This window comes from Alexandromys fortis, unplaced genomic scaffold, assembly GCF_014885135.2.
Source record: "Alexandromys fortis isolate MF-2015 unplaced genomic scaffold, M_Fortis_MF-2015_v1.1 scaffold_66, whole genome shotgun sequence".
Lineage (NCBI taxonomy): Eukaryota > Metazoa > Chordata > Mammalia > Rodentia > Cricetidae > Alexandromys > Alexandromys fortis.
The window spans coordinates 1,446,773-1,465,023 of NW_026067950.1; the positions used below are offsets into that span (position 1 = coordinate 1,446,773).

General features: G+C 42.5%; 1 protein-coding gene across 2 annotated transcripts in view; it reads right to left on the minus strand.

Annotated features, from left to right (window-relative positions):
• The window catches only part of Pcca (propionyl-CoA carboxylase subunit alpha), a 272,275-nt gene that overhangs the window by 137,503 nt on the left and 116,521 nt on the right, over nt 1-18,251 (minus strand). For both annotated transcript variants that reach the window (XM_050150358.1, XM_050150359.1), the window contains exons 13-17: nt 17,793-17,936; nt 16,699-16,773; nt 12,661-12,729; nt 10,554-10,629; nt 3,078-3,188 (exon numbers count right to left, since the gene is read on the minus strand). In XM_050150358.1, the coding sequence (XP_050006315.1) occupies nt 3,078-3,188; nt 10,554-10,629; nt 12,661-12,729; nt 16,699-16,773; nt 17,793-17,936 (475 nt within the window). The remainder of the gene's footprint in view (nt 1-3,077; nt 3,189-10,553; nt 10,630-12,660; nt 12,730-16,698; nt 16,774-17,792; nt 17,937-18,251) is intronic.

The window sequence follows — 18,251 nt, forward strand, 5'->3', positions numbered from 1 at the left end:
CAGGGGGGAGAGGAGGGGAGAGGAGAGGAGAGGAGAGGAGAGGAGAGAAGTAGGAGAAAGTAAGGGAGACACCCAGGACCAGTCAGCCCGTCATGGAGTAGGACATACAGAATGAAAAAAATATAAAAAGCTCCAAGGTAAAAACACAGATTAATTAGAAACAGGTTAATTTAAGTTATAAGAGCTAGTGAGACAAGCGTAAGAAAAGTCCGAGCATTCATAACTAATAATAAGTTTACATATCATGATTTATGGACTGGCAGTCCAAGAAAGCCTGCTATAAAGGAGATGCTGGGAACGTCCAAAAAGCTCACTCTTCTGGCCTGTCACGTACAAGGCCCTGCACTCCATCCCACACATGAAGAAAAGGGGACTGATGTACATATGAAGTCACAGAGACTGTGACACCATGCACAGGGCCCGCAAAATTCAAGCCAGACAAAATCAGAGCATGGAGAAGTGAGAACAGAGTCCTACCCCTAACCAAGACATTGTTTGCAATTGATAAGTGCAGGAAGAGGGAGAAAAACAGATCCGTTTTCTCCAATGGAGCATGCTGTGGGATAATCCCTCTGTATGCTGTGAATAGGTTTTATAACCATTGGTTAAAAAAGAAACTGATTTGGCCTATAGCAAGGCAGGATAAAGCCAGGCACGAAATCCAAGCAGAGATACAGAGAGAAGGACAGAATCAGGGCAGATGCCAGCAAGCTGTCAGAGCAAAAAGTTGTATTAGATAACAGTTTAACACCACGAAGCCATGTGGCAAAATATAGATGAATAGAAATGAGTTAATTTGAGTTGTAAAAGCTAGTTAGTAATAAGCCTGAGCAACAGACCAAATGGTTTGTGATTAATATCAATCCTTTGAGTGGTTGTTTTAAAAGCAGCTGCAGGACCAGGTGGGACAGCAAAGCCTCCGTTTACAGGAGTGATACTGGGCATATCAACCACCCTACAGGACAGGCCTCAAACTCAGGAGTACCCAACTAACATAAAATGGACTTCATGGTTTTTGTGTGCTTTTTTTTTGTTGTTGTTGTTGTTGCGGTTTGGTGCTTTTTGTCTTTATTTGACTTTGGTTATGTTTCTCTGAACATGAAGTCAGGTAGGTAAGGAGGCAGGCTTCTGGAATGACTTCAGAAAAGAGAACACACATGATCAAAATATATTATATGAGAAACATCTTAAATAAAAAAGAAAGAGATTTTAAGAAAAGAAGCAGCCAGGCATGGGCCTCACATTCAAAGCCAGTCTGGGTCACACCTTAAGACTCTAACAAAAAGAAAGAAACTCTAGAGCCAGTTCCTCTCTTAGTGATCACATAGCTTCTTGGTGCTTCATGAGAAATGGAAGTTGAGATTAAGTTACTGTAAAAGGTTCTCCTGGCAGATTAGCACAGTCAACAGCCAGGGCCCTTTCTGTTACAAGCAGAAGAGTCGCATAAACAGTTCCGTACGACAGAGGAAACGTGGTGTCCTGTGGGAGAGTGTACTCAGCTCTAAGGTCAGTTTCTCAGGTGAAGGGAGGTCATAGCTCCTAAAGAATTTGCAACATTTTACAGAATTTTAAAAGTAGACTATGTATCCTCACCAAGGTTGCTTGCCCATGTACATTTATGCTCACATATACATGAATATAAACAAATGCTCACATATATACACAAATTGCTTCTGGGAGTTGACTTAAATTTCTTCTACCTACTTTTTCCTTCTGCCCACCATTTCTTATCATGTCACCGACACAAATGAATTATTTGGGAGGACATGGAACCATATGGAAGTTCTAAATCTGTTTCCCAACTTATCACATCTCCTAAACTTTAGTAAAGAGAACAAAATATTAGAACCAAACAGGTGAGCTGTTTATCTAGATATGTGTACAGGTGACTTGAAACATCCAAAGCACCCCTCTCATCAACACCATGGACAGGTCTCTTTTCACTGATTAAACAGGTGTTTAGATAATGCCTCCTGTGGGTTGTTGCTAAGGAAACAGTAGAAAGTAATGGCCTACGTTGTTCTGACCTCAAGATGGCAGACAGCAGCTGAGATAATACTCAGTTAAATCACAGCCAAGATGTAGTTTATCCTGTATTTTTGAAAATCCAAAAATGTAGGAAAAATAATCTGATGAATTATTATTGCTTTTGTACAAATAAAATAAATTCTTAATTTCTTTTAATGATAGAACTCTAAAGATAAAATTCAGAGAATATTCTAATTGGCTATTTTCAATTTAATTTACAAAAATTTTATTATATAGTCTAAACTAAAAACCATTTTTCAAATGCATTCAACAGTAAACTATATAAAGGTGAGTTGAATTTACATGTAGTCTGAAATATAACTATACAGTTAGTATACTTTCTATACTAAAACATGTGCTTTTTGTTTTATATTTAACTTGGTATTTAACAGAGATCAAAGTCCAGTGCTTCACACATGCTCAGCAAGGGCTGCTAATCTATACTAAGTCCCTAAACACTTGAAGCCAAGAATCAGCCTTCAAACCAAGTTCACTAGAGATTTCTGTCTAGGTATTACTACAAAGTCTCAGGTAAACCCACTGGTTTCCACTGATGTTAACCAGGTCTTCGGTGCTCTCTCAATCTCCAATTTGATGGAATATTCTTCTGTGACTTGGAAACACTCACTGACAACTTGTCAGTGTGAAATTTAACACGAGGACATTTTCTTCATCCAAACATTCATTTTTTACACTTAAAACTGTTACCTGAGAGACTGTCTTTTATCCTCCATATGTAGCATGGCTGGAATGAACCTAGACTCTCACACATGAGCAGAAACTGCACACACAGCTTTTTGTTTGTTTGTTTGTTTTTGAAGAGAAGAGCTGAAGGGGGTTACATTTGTGAATCACCCATGCACAATCAAAATCATGAATGTTAATGGTCAAAATTACACAAAGAGCTAACACACTAAGTAGAAGAGAAGTCAAAGAACCTTTGTTCATAACAGAAACGCTGTGTGTAGCAATTAGAATAAAAATAGCTTGGCATAATTCAATGAACTCCTGAGAACTAAATAATTCAGCACACACATATATGTACATACCTTTGAAGCCATCGGGATACACATCAGAGAGAAATTTGGTGCTGATATCCCCTTTCACAAAGCGTGCATTGACTATCACCTCGCGAAGCAATGGGATGTTGTGTGTAACACCTAAAAACAAAATTTCAGGCAGAATTGGAAAACAATGAGTCAGCTAACAATCCAATTTTCGGTAGGCTGAGGGAATCGATAAAATCCTTGCCATACAAGCATAAGGAACTCAGTTTCACTCCCATGTAAAAAATGCTGAGGATAGCTGTGTACACCTGCATGCCAGAGTTGGGCAGGCAGACACGGGGGATCCCTAGAGCTTGCTGGCCAGGCAGTCTAGTCAGTGAGCTCCAGGTTAGTGAGAGACCCTGGGGAGCTAATAAGAAAGATACCAATACTGACCTGTGACACAAAAACCCACTCCCTCTGTCTCTTTCTCCCTTGTCTACCAATAACTCAATTACTTGTCTCCTTAGCCAACAAAAATATTAACCCAAACCCAAACCCACCCACTCAGACTTCACTGTCCACCCTGCTTGCACTAAGCACAACAACTAATTCCTAAACCAGGGGATGCAAGTTGAAGTGATGTGTTCAACACCCTCCTTTAATTTCCTCCTCTTAGAGGCTTCCTGAGGGGGCAGGAATCTCACTTCGGCAATGCAAATGAAGTAGATGAACCCCTAGTCTGCTTTTCTGTCTCTCTGTGTGCACATGTTTACTCCCTTCAATAATCTCACTATTTGGAAGAACCAACAAAATAATTACATAAAACCACATCTATTTCTATAGTATCCATACCATTGTATCTAGACACCTTGGTTACAGCAGGTTACCATGAACATGAGATTCACATACGGAGACAAAATAACTATCCATCCATAGGCTAATCAATATTAACAACTTACTATCTCCTTCCAGGAGTTTTTTCTATGCATCTCTTTCTTCTAGATGGCATTACCAAACTATGTAAACATTTTAACATCTCTGTTCCCAATTCACAAAATACTGTATATCTAAACTGCATAAAATCCAACTCAAGTCATTCCACTTTACTCAAACCCACATACCAAGTTCCAGAATTCTACTGCAAAATAAATCACCTTGGTATTACATGTCTGTGAGAAATGTACCCCTATCCCAACCCTGCTTTGCAGGCAACAATCATAGTTGAACATTACTGCTCCCAAGGACTCTAAAGTAATAGGCAGAGAATACCCAAAATCAACTACATGTCTGAAGCATAGGTATGTTAGACATTTACAAGGACTTTTATTAAACAAACACTTTCATTATGGAGGTAACAGAATGTCTGTGAAACCTCTGACATTTATCTACAAATAGGCAGCGTTTGTCAAGACGCTTAATTAAAAAGATGAGCCAAAGGGGCAAGAACTTTAAAAGCTCCTTGAAAAGGGTGATGATCTGAAGGAGGATCAACAGCTGGACCTGCATCACAAGTGGTCAGAAGCAAAGCACATTTGGAGGACGGCTCTCAGCTGCCACAGAGACACCTGTGCACAAATGACCACAGCAAGTTCATACTACAAAGGCGGAGCAAGACACGGGGATGGAAACTTAAGTAATTTTACCTGTTTGGAGAATTTTCACAGGGCTGGAAAGGCGGCTTAGCAGTTAAGAAGAACACTTGTTGCTCTTGCAGAAGAAAAAGGTTCAGTTCCCAGCACCCATCTGGTGGCTCATAATCACCCAAAACTCCTGTTCAGGGGTTCTGATGCCCAAACGTCATGGACACAAGACACGTACATGGTATGCATACATACATACAAGCAAAACACGCATACACATAAAACAGGCTTTTCACTGTTGCACAAAGCAAATGGTTGCCAGTGGGCATTTGTGTAGAGAAGACTGCCAGGAGGAGGTACAGCCCAGTGCAGCAGTCAAGGTCCAAGGGCCACAGAAAAGGTCACTGTCCTTCAGAGAGATGGAATGGCGGTGAGAAGCAAGGAGAAAAGCAGGTTTGCACATCACGAGGGAGATGCACAGGGATAGGAGTGAGGTGGGAAACACACTGTCCACAACTGCACCATGGAAACCGCCCAGACTGTGGTCCACAGCAAAGGGCTGGCAGTGTCTGCGGAGAAAAGGACTGGGATGTGAGAGGAAGGAAGGGATGTAGCCACAGACTGGGAGGCTAGGCTAACGTTGAGGAATGGACGTGCGTTCTACAGTGTAACAGAGATGGCTTGAGCAAGGGAGACAGACGTCTGCTGCCGTCCGAGTGATTCCATTCCAGTCCGAGAGAGCAGAAGGTAAGAGGGTCTCAAGGCCTGGCCAGGGCCATCAGCAGGAAGGGAGCAAAAGAGCAGGAGAAGCAGCAGACACAGGCAAATGAAGTCAACCCCACACCCTGCTACAGGAGTTACAATACACAAAGTGTGCCAGAAATAGTTCCCCAAGGGAAGGACTGAAGTCAGAAGACTGAGGAGCAGCAGTGATTTAGTTCAAAGAGAGCAAAGTAATTGTTCTTACATGAACATCAACAACTTAGTTTGCCCATTCACTAGACACCCTCCCCGACCTGCTGCCGAATTACAGATGAGTTAGTGAGGCGTCTAACGTCTACAATTATTGGTCCAGTTAGTAAAATAAAACAAGTATTTGCCTACACATGTAATATTTCACAGTTAGCTTTACTGAATTTCTCTTTACAGCCTAGTCCTGGTACAGGTTTCTCAGCCTTCCTTACTGCCAATACCCAAAACAGCACAATCTGCCTTCGGTAAATATAACATAACATGGCTTAAAAATGCAGTTTACAATTTGGACAAGATAAAGTTACTTTCTGATGCTGATATCCAAAGTATTGGAATGAATGCAAACGGCAGGGGAATGACGCATTGACATTTCGTTCCGTACTCATAGCTGAAAAGGGGGTGTTGGCTTTAGAAGAGGTAACCCAAAGGATTATGGGCAAAGATTACTTACATTTAGGGTATTAAACAACAGAGGCAAGCACAAAAAGGGGCATCTCCTTTTTTTTTTGTTACAGCATTTTTTTAAACATTTTTAAGTCGGCGCACAAAGTACTTCACGGTTGATCCCCCTCCCATCTCCTTCCCTCCATCCTTCCTGTCCCATATGCCCTCATGCACTCCCTACCCATCAGAAGCTCATCTTACATTGTCTTTATGACCTTTCTGACTTCACCACACTTATAAACACACACACACACACACACACACACAATTAGGGTGGCCCTGATCATATGAATGAGAAGGCAGGGTTGGTGTCTTTCTGAGTCTGGGTCATCTTGCTTAATATAATTCTTCTCCAACCCCATCCACTTTTCTGAAATTTTCATAATTTCATTTTTTTCTTTTCAGCAGAGTAAAATTCTATTGTGTCTATACATCACACTTACAATGCATATTGATGGACATCTAGGCTGCTTCCATTCCTTGAAGAATTTTTTAAAAACCTTTCTACATGTATAGTAAATACAACATGAAAAAGACTTAGATTTCACTAAATAATGTTTCGAGAATAAAATTAAAACTCAAATACATTTGTCCTTAAAGTTCTCTAAATAGCACACTGGTGTGGGAAGTCTTCCGTCTATGTGTTGCTTTGGTTGGTTAATAAGGGAGTTTCTTTCAGCCAATGGTTTAACAGAATATACTGGAAGAGATACACAGAGAGAGAATAGGTGGAGTCAGTCAGACTCCATAGAGCCACCACAGGAGAAAGATGCAAGCCACTAGCCAGAACCTTGCTGGTAGGGCACGAGCCTCATGGTAAAATATAAAATAATAGAAATGGGTTAACCAAAGATATAAGAGCTAGCTAGAATATGCTGAAGTGATTGGGCAAGCAGTGATTCGCATAATACAGTTTCTGTGTGGTTATTTCGGGGTGGGCAGCCAGGAACGGACAAGCAGCCTCCCTCCAATAGCATTCCCCACACTGTCAGACTGTGAAATCAAATCATCAGCTGCTTTGCTAACCTAAGGCAGACAGTAATGTAGCACTTACTTTTCCATGTATGGATGATAGCACAGCTAGCTGCTCCAAGACCTACTGTCCAGGAAGTAATTCTAAAGCCAGAACACGAACCATCCGGACACTATTCCACACATAAAAACCTCAAGACACCAGATGGAAGGGGCGAGCGTTTGCTCTCTGTCCATGTCCCAGGAAAGACAATGCCATTTGAATGAGTCCCTGTATAAACAGTATGTGGACGGTAGAGAATTCTTTCAGAGTTGGTTTATAGCCTCACTAATATTATTAATCACAAAATCATAAAAATTATGACTGAGAGTTTGAGATTGGGAATGGGGGTGACCTGTGCCAGAGTTCACCAGATCCCATCTGCATGAGAAATCATGACCAGGCCCCAGAGGGAGGCCCCTGGAGCCGCCTTCTGGCTGCCTGCTGGTTCCAAAACACTCCACCAGGATCAAACAGAGGCCGAGGCCACTGCTTTTTTCATGGGGACTTGGAAATTAAGTTGAACCTAGGTGTACTGTGCTCTAAAGTTTCTCAACTTTCACAAAAGCTCACAAGTAATTTAGTGTATCTGGGGTCCACGTTTGACCAACAAAGCAGTTACTTAACAACGCAGTAAACTCTCCTGCCTTTCCTTCCCTTTACAATACAGTTTAAAACACACCTACCCTTTAGAATTCACCAGGTAAATAAGTAAACATCAAAGATAACAGCAGGGAGAAGGGAAGGAGCCTTTTATTTTAAAAAACAAAACAAAACAAAAAAACCCCAACTTATTCTGTAGTAATTTCAGAATTTTCGCAAGTTGGCAAAACTAGATAATTATTGTCCACCGTTGACCCTTGCTCTGAGTCTGCGGCCCCTCCGCATACCTCTGTGTTGATTCTTTGGATGCACAGACCACAGACCACACACACCATTTTCTAACAGAAACACAGAAGGTAGGCTGAGGACAGGACAGCCTCTTAATATCGTCCTGTGGCGTTCCTAAGGAGAAGACAGGTCTCTTCAGCAACCCAGTATCTATCTGATCTACAGACTTTACTCAGATTTCCCCCGTTGTTGTTGTCCCGCTTATGACTTTTACTACAAAGGAAAGCCTCTTTTCCTGGTCCAGGATCTAGTGAGAAACCCTTGCACCCAGCAGTCTGTGCTCCTGTTCCCTTTGATCTAGATAAGCTGCTGCCTTCTCTTTGTGTTTGTTGACCTTGACACCTTTGGAGATCAGAGGCCATTTATTCTGTTGATTGTCTTTCAGGGTGGTTTGTCTGCTGTTTCCTCACGATTATATTCTGTCCACCCGTTTTCAGTTGTGTGTCTGCATGCCTGTGCGTGCACGCATGTGCATGTGTGTCACAGATGATAACAAGAGGTGCAGGGCCTGGGTGAACCGCTTGGGAAGGTTGCTAGCATGAAACAGTTTCCATGGTGGGATGCCAAGAAACTATAAAAATAGCTGTTTCTCCATTTTCCCCGCTAACTTCAGCACCTACTGATTTTCTTATATTTTATATTCTCAATGTAGTACTTTTTCTACATGTGTTGGTTTACAATCTATGTGGAGGAGCCATGCTAACTTCATTTACCCAACCCAAGCATTTCTAGCTCCTGACTCTCACTTCAGCGACAGGGTGTAAGGTGCTGCTGGCATTACTTCCTGTGTGGCAAACTCCCAGTTTGACCAGCAGAGGCCTCCTCAAGCAGCTCCTGAGTCTTCCTAACCCGACCTACCTGCTTTTGAGGTTTTCCTTCGTTTGTTTGTTTTACAGTTTATACAGGGTGTCACACTGAAGCCAAAACTGTCCTGGAACTGTCACCCAGCAATCCTGCCTCAGCCTGCTGAATACGTGGAGTCCAGGGGAGAGCTGGGAAGACAGATGTGCATTTGTCCTATCCTGATCCACTCTCCCAGGACAGCTCTGCCCTTCACGCTCACAAGCCTGGACACGCTTAGTAAACTGAGTGGACAGAAGCCACGCACATGGACACGCGCACTTTACACAGGACTGTCCCCAAAGTGTTAACTGTGCCAAAGTTCAGAACCTTCAGCTAGAGAATGTACACATGGCGTGTGTACACGCGGACATGTATACGCATATGCACACACCTTTACACCTTCATCAGTTTATTAAAGCCCAAGAGTTCTCACGGATACCTTCAGACTCAACCTCATACCACACACAGGGTTCACTCCACCCCCAGGCCCTCGTTCCCACATCTGTTACTGCCTTTCTGACAAGAGGAAACTTGGTTCTTATTATCCACAATACACGTATTTATTTCCTCAATTCCAGAATGTACATAAATTGGTTTCAGACCTGCTAACCCGCCTACTATGAAAAATAAACGTACTAATTAGAGTTTAATATTTATTCAGACATATTTTCTCTTTAGCCTAGGGATATGTATTTGGGTTAGTTCTCCCCACAGCCTCGCCCGTCTGCAGGACTATAAGGCTCATCTGAAATGTGTCCCATTAGCTGTTAATATTCCATTCTGAGCCTTACTTACGACACTCATTAGTCCAACTTCACAAACAGTCACGTTCAAAGTCAGGGAGTCTCCACCTTTATCCCATTTACTTTTAATTCCCATCCCCCACTCGTTTCCGACACGCCTACTCCACTGCCTGCTAATCCTGTATCTTTATTCAGATATCTTTATGAACACATATATGTCTACCCATGGAGGCCAGAAGAAGACATCAGATCCTTGGAGCTAGATTTACGGGTAATTGTGAGCCACCTGTGTGGATAATGAAACCAAACTCGGATCCGCTGAAGAGCAGAGTCTGAAAATGATCCAGCACCCAGGCATACCTAGAGGATGCTCTTAGACCCTCCCTGGACATCCAAAATTATAGTGGGCAGATGTCATAGCAAAACTCTTTTCATTACTAACGCAAAGTTAGTACTTACATTTAATATATAATTTTCTCCTCAGTAGAATAACCACTTTACAGACCCGATTGCAAGAGTGACTTCTGATTCAGGCAGCATTGCTCTCGGAAGGCTTGCATGAGGACAGAGACCCAGGGAAGAAAACCACACTTCCTAGCAAACTATCTAACTCTTCTCCAAGCAGAAGCCAAGATCTGTTCTCCCAATCGCTGAATTAATCAAATGTAAGGCCCTATGTCCATTGCTCACGTCTGCAAGCTTCCCACTTCCTGACCCAGAGACTCACAGACAGTGACACAGAGAACTTGACATCCAACTATTAGGGATAATGGATCTTCACAGTCTCTCACATTACGTACAATGTTCAACTACAAGATAGTGTGAGTCATTTAGAGGGAAAGCTATGCCCTGTCTATGCTCACCTAAATACCGTGGACTGCAGAGTTGAGCATCTGTGCCGGTGTCCACGCTTACCCATTCACATTTTTCTCACTTCCATGTTAAGCACAGTAAGCGACTGATTCTGGAATTCCCTCATACAAGGCCTTCCCGATGTCCTCTAGAACCAGGTGTCGCACACAGTAACAAAAGGCAAATGTTTGCGTTTTACCTCGGATCACATAATTATCCAGGGCATCCTCCATCCTCTTCAGTGCTTCTGCTCTGTCAGACCCGTATGTGACGAGCTACAAGTAAACAAGATGGCATTAGAGCCAGCCGCAGACTGAGTGACGGGGCCGGGTAAAGGTCTAACACTTCCTAACACATCCACCACTGTGCCTTCTCAATTCTCATAGCCCTCCAATTGTTTAATATAAAATATGTCAATTAAGACTTCTTTGAAGAAACAAATGAGAACCAGCCTATCACTGATGTTCCTCTTAATATCACTGTCATAGTAAAGACATATCTGAAAGCAAAGCAGGCATGTTCTGGAAACAAGCACAGAGGAAAGACGAGCGGGGAGGGCGGAGCCTAAAGAACTGGCACAGCCCAGACCGAGGGGGAGGGCGGAGCCTGAAGAACTGGCACAGCCCAGACAGAGCGGGGAGGGCGGAGCCTAAAGAACTGGCACAGCCCAGACAGAGCGGGGAGGGCGGAGCCTAAAGAACTGGCACAGCCCAGACAGAGCGGGGAGGGCGGAGCCTGAAGAACGGGCACAGCCCAGCAGCACAGGGCACTAATTTCCCTGGTTTTCGAGGCTTCCAAGTTTGATGTCCCAAACAACCAAAACTTTTGTAGCTTTCAAAAGAGTCAGTATGAAAATGAAATAAAAGGCTAGGCTGTCTTAAAATTACTCTCACCTGTAGATAACACAAAACTAAAGGCACTGGTTAAGAACGAGGAAGGTCCTATTTCTGCATGAATCTACGTCTTTTTATATGTAATCTCTAAAATCTAAAAAATAAGACTTTGAAAATATATATTAAGGCCTTTTCTGGTGCATCATTAAATTATAGGCTGTAATTATTCTAATTATTATAAATTTTATAAGCTCTTCAGTATAAAGCCAGTGTGCCCCATGATGGCACAAACCTTTAATCCCAGCACTTGGGAGGCAGACACAGACGGTTCTCTGTGAGTTTGAGACCAGCCTGGTCTACAAAGCACGTTCCAGGTCACCCAGCTACATAGTGAGACACTGTATCAGGAAAAATAAATTTCACACATACAAGTTATCTAGAAAATTTATAGGGTATTTTCCTGAATGGGAATATATTCATCTAAAAAAAAATAAAGACAGCAAATTTAAAAATCAGTTTGTAATATTTTGTGTTATTTTTTTCTTTCAAAGTGTGTTTCTCTAATAAATAAAACATCTAAGATTTCTTTTAAGAATATTAATGGTAAAAACTTATGTGAAAAAGTTACAAAGACAAAAACGACTTGTGCTTTCAACTACACCTATATAATCTGGGGATGGATGGGCTGTGGTTCGTGGCAGAGCGCTGGACACACTAGCGCGGTCCCTGTTTGATCCCCTGCACCAAACTAAAAAACAAAACAAAACAAAAACTTGATGATAATAGGTCCTTTACTGTTTCAGAGACAAGGGATTTTCTAATAAAAACAGAAGTTTAACTGTTATAGCATTTTACCATTTATGAAGTCTTAAGATTTTAGAGATTCATGATTTTTTAATTTACTCTGCTACGTTAAAGTTTAAAAAGGCACACAGGCCAATCCTATTATTGCACACTTTTCTGTAAAAGCTGTGACGGGTGGCGGCTCAGTGGTGGGGCGCCTGGCTGGGACACACAGGCTCTGGGTTCCAGCCACAGTGTAAACAACAAAGCCTGAAACCACGCAAGTTGTAATTTGGAAAACCTTCGAAGGTCAAAAGCACTCTTAACAAATACAGCCTATGGGTCCAGTTCTCCAAAGAACCTGCCACTTACACCACCCTCTTTTGAAAGGGCAAAACCAGCTTAACTTCTTTCATTCCAGTAGGCTGAGCTGCTGCTGGTTAAGATGCAAGCTGCGCACGTGCGCAGGGGCAGTGAGGGTACGGGAGCTGCGCATGTGCACAGGGGCAGTGCCGGTAGATGGTGATTGTGCTGAGGAAGCCCCACAAGCCATGAGATAACTGTTTTCACTTTCGCATACTGCTTTCAGGTTTGTTTAATTACAGTACATTGTTAATAAAAAGGCTCAACTTCTGATTCCTTAATTAAATGTAAGTACTGTTTCAAAGAAAATAAAGAAATGGAACTAACTTTTGATATCATAGGGTCATAATAGATGCTGATATCACTTCCTGGTTGGATGCCACTGTCAACTCGGACCTGAGGAAGAAAAGAAAAAGTACGTAATTTCATATTGGGCAGATTTGTTTTATTTAACCGCAAGCTATTTTTCCATGGCGAAAAGGGATAGTAAAGTTACAATCTCAACATCCCTGCCTCTGGAAAACTGAAAACAACCCAGACACACAATGAGGGTCTGATCTCTTGATATGCACTATGCATACAATTTTTGTTCTTTCACTAATAAAAAGAAAAGAAACTGGGAGGAGGGAGGCTTCATACACCCCTACCCCGGGGCACACCTGCCACTGGCTGCAGCGTGTTAAGAAGACGCCCCACTAAAGCCCCCTCCTGGAGGGGCACTGGGGAGGCCCCGGCTATCCCTCTCCCTCTCAGGCCCTCTGAGCTATACGAACTGGCCGGGCTTTCAAGTCAGCAACACTTTTCCTCCTTGGCCTCACCCCCTCAACCGTGAATGCTATTTTCTGATACTTTCGGTCCCCAGAGGCCTCCGTGTTTACACAGCTTTCCACAAGGCTCTCTCTGTGAGGATGCGAGCTCCAATTAGAGTTTGGATTCTGTACTTTTCATCTTGGGGAGGACCGGCACAGGTTCAAAATATCCTTTTGAAGCCCCTGGTTGCTGCTAACCAGCCAACAAGTTAGTTAGTGCATCACTGGTTCTTGTTTTCCTCTCTCAGCTTGATCCCAGCAGCACAGCAGAGGTTAGCCATGTAAAACTTGGAATGAGCATCTGCCAAGGACAGGGCATTTATTACATTTATTGTGACCAAGTTTTGGATCTGAAGTATTTAGAAACTAATCAAAATATTTAAGGCTGGGAGGCATCATATCCTAGGGCTTGAGGATGGAAGAATTTAATCGAAGCTTCCAAAGCAGCAGGGCTGCAGTGCCCAACATTGTAAGGGGTGGGAAGAGAAGACAGGGAGCTCTGTCACCTGTGAGAAGGAGCTACCCAATAAACAGCAGCTCATCTGCTAGGCAAGGCAGGAAAAGGTCAACGCAGCGGCTGCTAGGCCTTTAATATTTTAATTTAGGCAATTATCAAGGGACGGCACATAGAACCCCCTGTCTAGAATATCCACATGAGGGTAGGTGATGGCTTTATCACACGGCATTTGAAGACAAGTGGACATCACACCGCTCTTCTCTTTTAAGGTTTTAAAGAGAAAGCTGGAACGCACTCTGATTCTCTTTTAAGGTTTTAAAGAGAAAGCTGGAACGCACTCTGATTTTTGCACGTGTAGCAACGCAACACCTTGGGTCCGTGAACCCAAATTCCAAATGAAGTTCTAAAAGTGAAAGCCATTCCACATTCATACAAGATGTGTGCAGTCTTTGCTTACTGAAAACAAACTTTAGGGCATAAATTGTATAAAATTTGGTGTTTGTACAAAATGGGAAAGAATTACTAGGCGGCTGTGAAAGCAGTGAAGTTTCAGTGAGTTTTCTCTTGGCATTTAAACGGTTGCTCGTAACCAGGCTGAGAGAAAAGATGCCATCTTACTAGTTTGGGTGAAGTTTCAGTGAGTTTTCTCTTGGCATTTAAATGGCCGTTAGTAACCAGGTTAAGAGAAAAGATGCCATCTTACTGGTTTGGGTGCCAATAAGTCAGAACTACTCTCCCCAGCTTGGCGGCTTTCTACCCACAGCGCATGGCCAAAGCTTGTTTGACACCAGGGTGGCTGCGGGTCTGAGGCTGACTTTCAGTGCATCTGTCATCTGCTGCACAGATCCCGTCCAATGCACCAGGAAAATACTACAGGCGATGAGGAATATTACTGTATTCCCCTGCAGTTCATATCACAGTTCTCATCATCTTAAATAATACCACCCTAAAAGCCAAGTAACTTCTCTGTGGCTGCTAAGTATAACTGTCTTTGTTGTTTACTACAATAATTACAGGAATTTGTCAGTTTGAACCCACAGGGTTCAAATGAAAATGTATCATATATAATCAGCACATGCAGACTGATCAACATTCCAGAAAAAACTGTATAAAGCAGTTTTTAACTTTGACTTTTAACTGTTTATATAGGTTTGTCCAAATAATAGCCAACTATCTATCTTTCTTCTAACAACCAACTAAAAACCAGATTTGGTGCCCGTTCATCCGTGAAAACAAAGCCTGCGTAAACTTCCACTGACCACTTCAAGAGTAAAGTCAAATGGCGCTCTAAGGAGAACAACCAAAGACTACAGGAAGAGCCTCATCCCTGCCCTGACAACGCGTTTCAGACTTAAAGACGCACGTGAAGGTGTGGACCAAAAGTCAGCTCTGAGGTATTTGCTCCTTCTTTGTGACCAGGAAACGTAAGAGCCAGAACCAGCTTCCCGAGTGAAGCTGCCACATCTAGTCTTAGTAAAGCGAGGGGAAGAGGACCACACTAAAAACACCCATGCTCCCCAAGTGTCAGGTTCTCAAGTCAGTCCTCAGAAACCTCCTGGGTTTAAAAATTAAATTGCTTTCGTCAGCCAAATCGCGGCCCCTGGAAACTATCAGGCGTGTCCCACCCTTCATTCTCAACTCACCTCCCCCTCAGCACAACTCCCAGCCCGCCGTGTATACCTGACAAGTGACAGCCCAATCTGATTAAATGCTTCTAAGGGAGGGGACTCATGGGCCTCCATGACAGGCCAAAAGTGATCACCATGGAGATACATAATTACAGCTGTCAACGCATCTACTGTCCTGCTGACATCAATTTGATTGCTCGCAGCAATAATGATAGACAAAGCTTAGTGCGCACTCTCCTGCCCCCAATCTCTTCATCTATTCCTTGGTCCATTTAGCTGACATGCAACATTCACACGCGCAAATAACAGCAGTAAGCAGAACATTTAAGGCATTTTAATTGTTTTTTCTTTCTATGGATGGATCGCAACTGCAAATGTTATTACATAAAACTCCTGCTGCAGCATTAATTGAAGAAAGATTTGGTGGGACAAAGACTGTAGGGGGTAGAGTTTGTCCATTATCACTTGTACTTTCAACAGGTCTCACGTTTGAAAATTGCAAATTGCAAAAACTTGAGAGGGCAAAATGTTTGACATTCTGTGAGCTATTACAACATGGTGGAAACTCCTAACGCCAGAGTAATCATTATGCTTCTTATTTAAGACTTTTTTGTTTGATTAAAAAAGTGTTTAGCTATGTCCCCGCGACACTTGCTCTGATGTGCTATTTAGCATCACATGATGCCTGTTCAATCTTTACAGTTTTTTTTCTGCCTCCACACTTTGAACACAGCATGGAGTCTCTAGGTCTAGAGGGGTCAAATCCCTTTAGAAAGCACAGGGGCAAAAACAGTTTAAAAGTGAAATAAATCATATATCCAATAACATCTTCAGATTTAGAATTCTTCCTGCAGTCTTTCACCATCTTCTTACCACCCGTAAAACTGAACGGTCTTATTCACAGATGCTGCAGCCTTGCAGCCGCAGCTGCATTACGTCATCTGCGCATGCACTCAGTGCCTTGACTAACAGAGCTGCCACCCTTGTTCTTTTTATGCAACCACATTGCTTAAGGGACAAGGGACAGACCAACCGTGGGATAAAATAAACTATGGTCACTTTTTCCTTATAGCTAGTGATACCACACAGAATGCGTTACTCTGTTCTTAATAAAGTCCTGCTGATGAGCTGACTACAACAGGGGGCTGGATTAGATTTTTTTTTTTTGAAGAAAAGATTATATTTTTAACACAAAAAGTCACTTCCCATTCTTAGGATATTATAATCTTTTACAGTATAAACTATCATTTATATGATTAGATGTGTTTAAACTTACCCTGTTGAGTGGATTCTGATGTTTCTAAATACCAGAAGGTACAAAAGATATTTTTTACTTAACACAAAAACCGACTCCCCATGAATTTCCCTTGTCCCTCAATTTACACCCTCTGGTGTTGACACGCTCTAACATAAAAGTATGGTATAAATCAAGGTCTGAGCCCCTCAGTTGGTATCACAGTTAATGACTTACACCAGGTAGATGTATCGGCTCCTGGTACTGAGACAGTCTCCCAATAGACGGTAAGCCGAAAGACTTGTAGGGGTCCTGGAGGTTCAAAGGAAAGGAAGCACAGTCTTTGAAACATAAACCAGCGCGAGCAAGGTCAACTACAATGAAGAGTATTTATAGGTCTATTTTTAACATACAGTATTTACCAATTCACAAATTCCAGAGTACGAGTGTCTCATCCTCTAGACAACTTCTAAGTATATTTAAATCAAACAGAACTGCAAGCAGAGTTTAGCCTGACCTCCATCATACTTTATTGAAGTTGGTAAAATTCCAACTTTTTCTAAAACTTCTTAGAATGCCTTAGGAAAAAATAAAATGACCTAGACCCCACCATCAAATGTAACTCCTGTCAGAACCACAAATGCAACACACCCAGGAGATTGCTTCTCTTACTTCTCCAAACAGCTCCCATATGGCAAAGCCGAGAAGCTGAATTGGCCAAGCAAAGACTCAGAAGAAAGCTGCACATGCTTACACACATATACATGGGGAACAGATCTGGGAGTTCGGGGTCACCACGTCACGATTGACTAACAGCAGCTAGTCTTGAGCTCATGGCACTCTCAGAGATATTACCAACTCACTGCTGTTCGTTACGAGACCACTTCTGCATCTAAAAGATAAAATATGCATGTGGCACTCTCCAGTTATCCGAGGACAGCATCTTCAGGTACCAAATGTTCTGATACCTGATTTGTACTGGTTGCCAGCCAGACTAAGACTTTGGAAAAACCCGTAATTAATGTTATGAATGAAGAGTGCATGTTTTACCAAAGGCTTTAAATTTAGACCCCTTCCCTGGAATCATAGAGGACAAAGTCGGCACCCGTGAGCCGAGGCTCTGCTGCTTCTCAACACACCGCTATCAACTTCCCCATGCAGACGGGAGCAGCACTTGAATTCCATTCTGTTTTTAATTGTTCCAGATTACCTAATGTTCTTCTGCTTTTACCACAGGTTATCAAACGCTGGCTCTACCTGCGGTTTAGCCACACTGGCTGCTCTGCCTTGGACATAACCACCCTCCTGCCTCCCCTCAGAACACACTTTACCTCAGCATAAACCCGACATTCAACTGCCCAGCCGCTGAGGGGAATATCCGCTTGCTTGTGCCTGAGAGGGTAGCCCTTGGCAACACGGATCATTTCTTGGACTAAGTCCAGGCCAGTAATGCATTCTGTGACAGGATGCTCAACCTGTAAGGCCAAGACCTCAGTTAATAGATGAAGAAAAAGGCAAATAAATGGACATCAACAACAAAAATTCCAAGTTACAGAGTCAAGGGAAGTTAATTCTGTTTAACCTTTAACAATACCTGACTGAAAAGTCGCAGTGAAACACGTACAATGAAAGAACAAACACAATTCTACACAGATGACAGTCAGAGCAACCCCCGAACGCATTTACATGCTTTTGGGCTACTTTTCCTGATTTGGATTAATTTGTGGTTCAACACTTAACAGTTTGACTTTACATTTCTTTTGCTGCAGTTCTCAACATGGCTGGCAGTC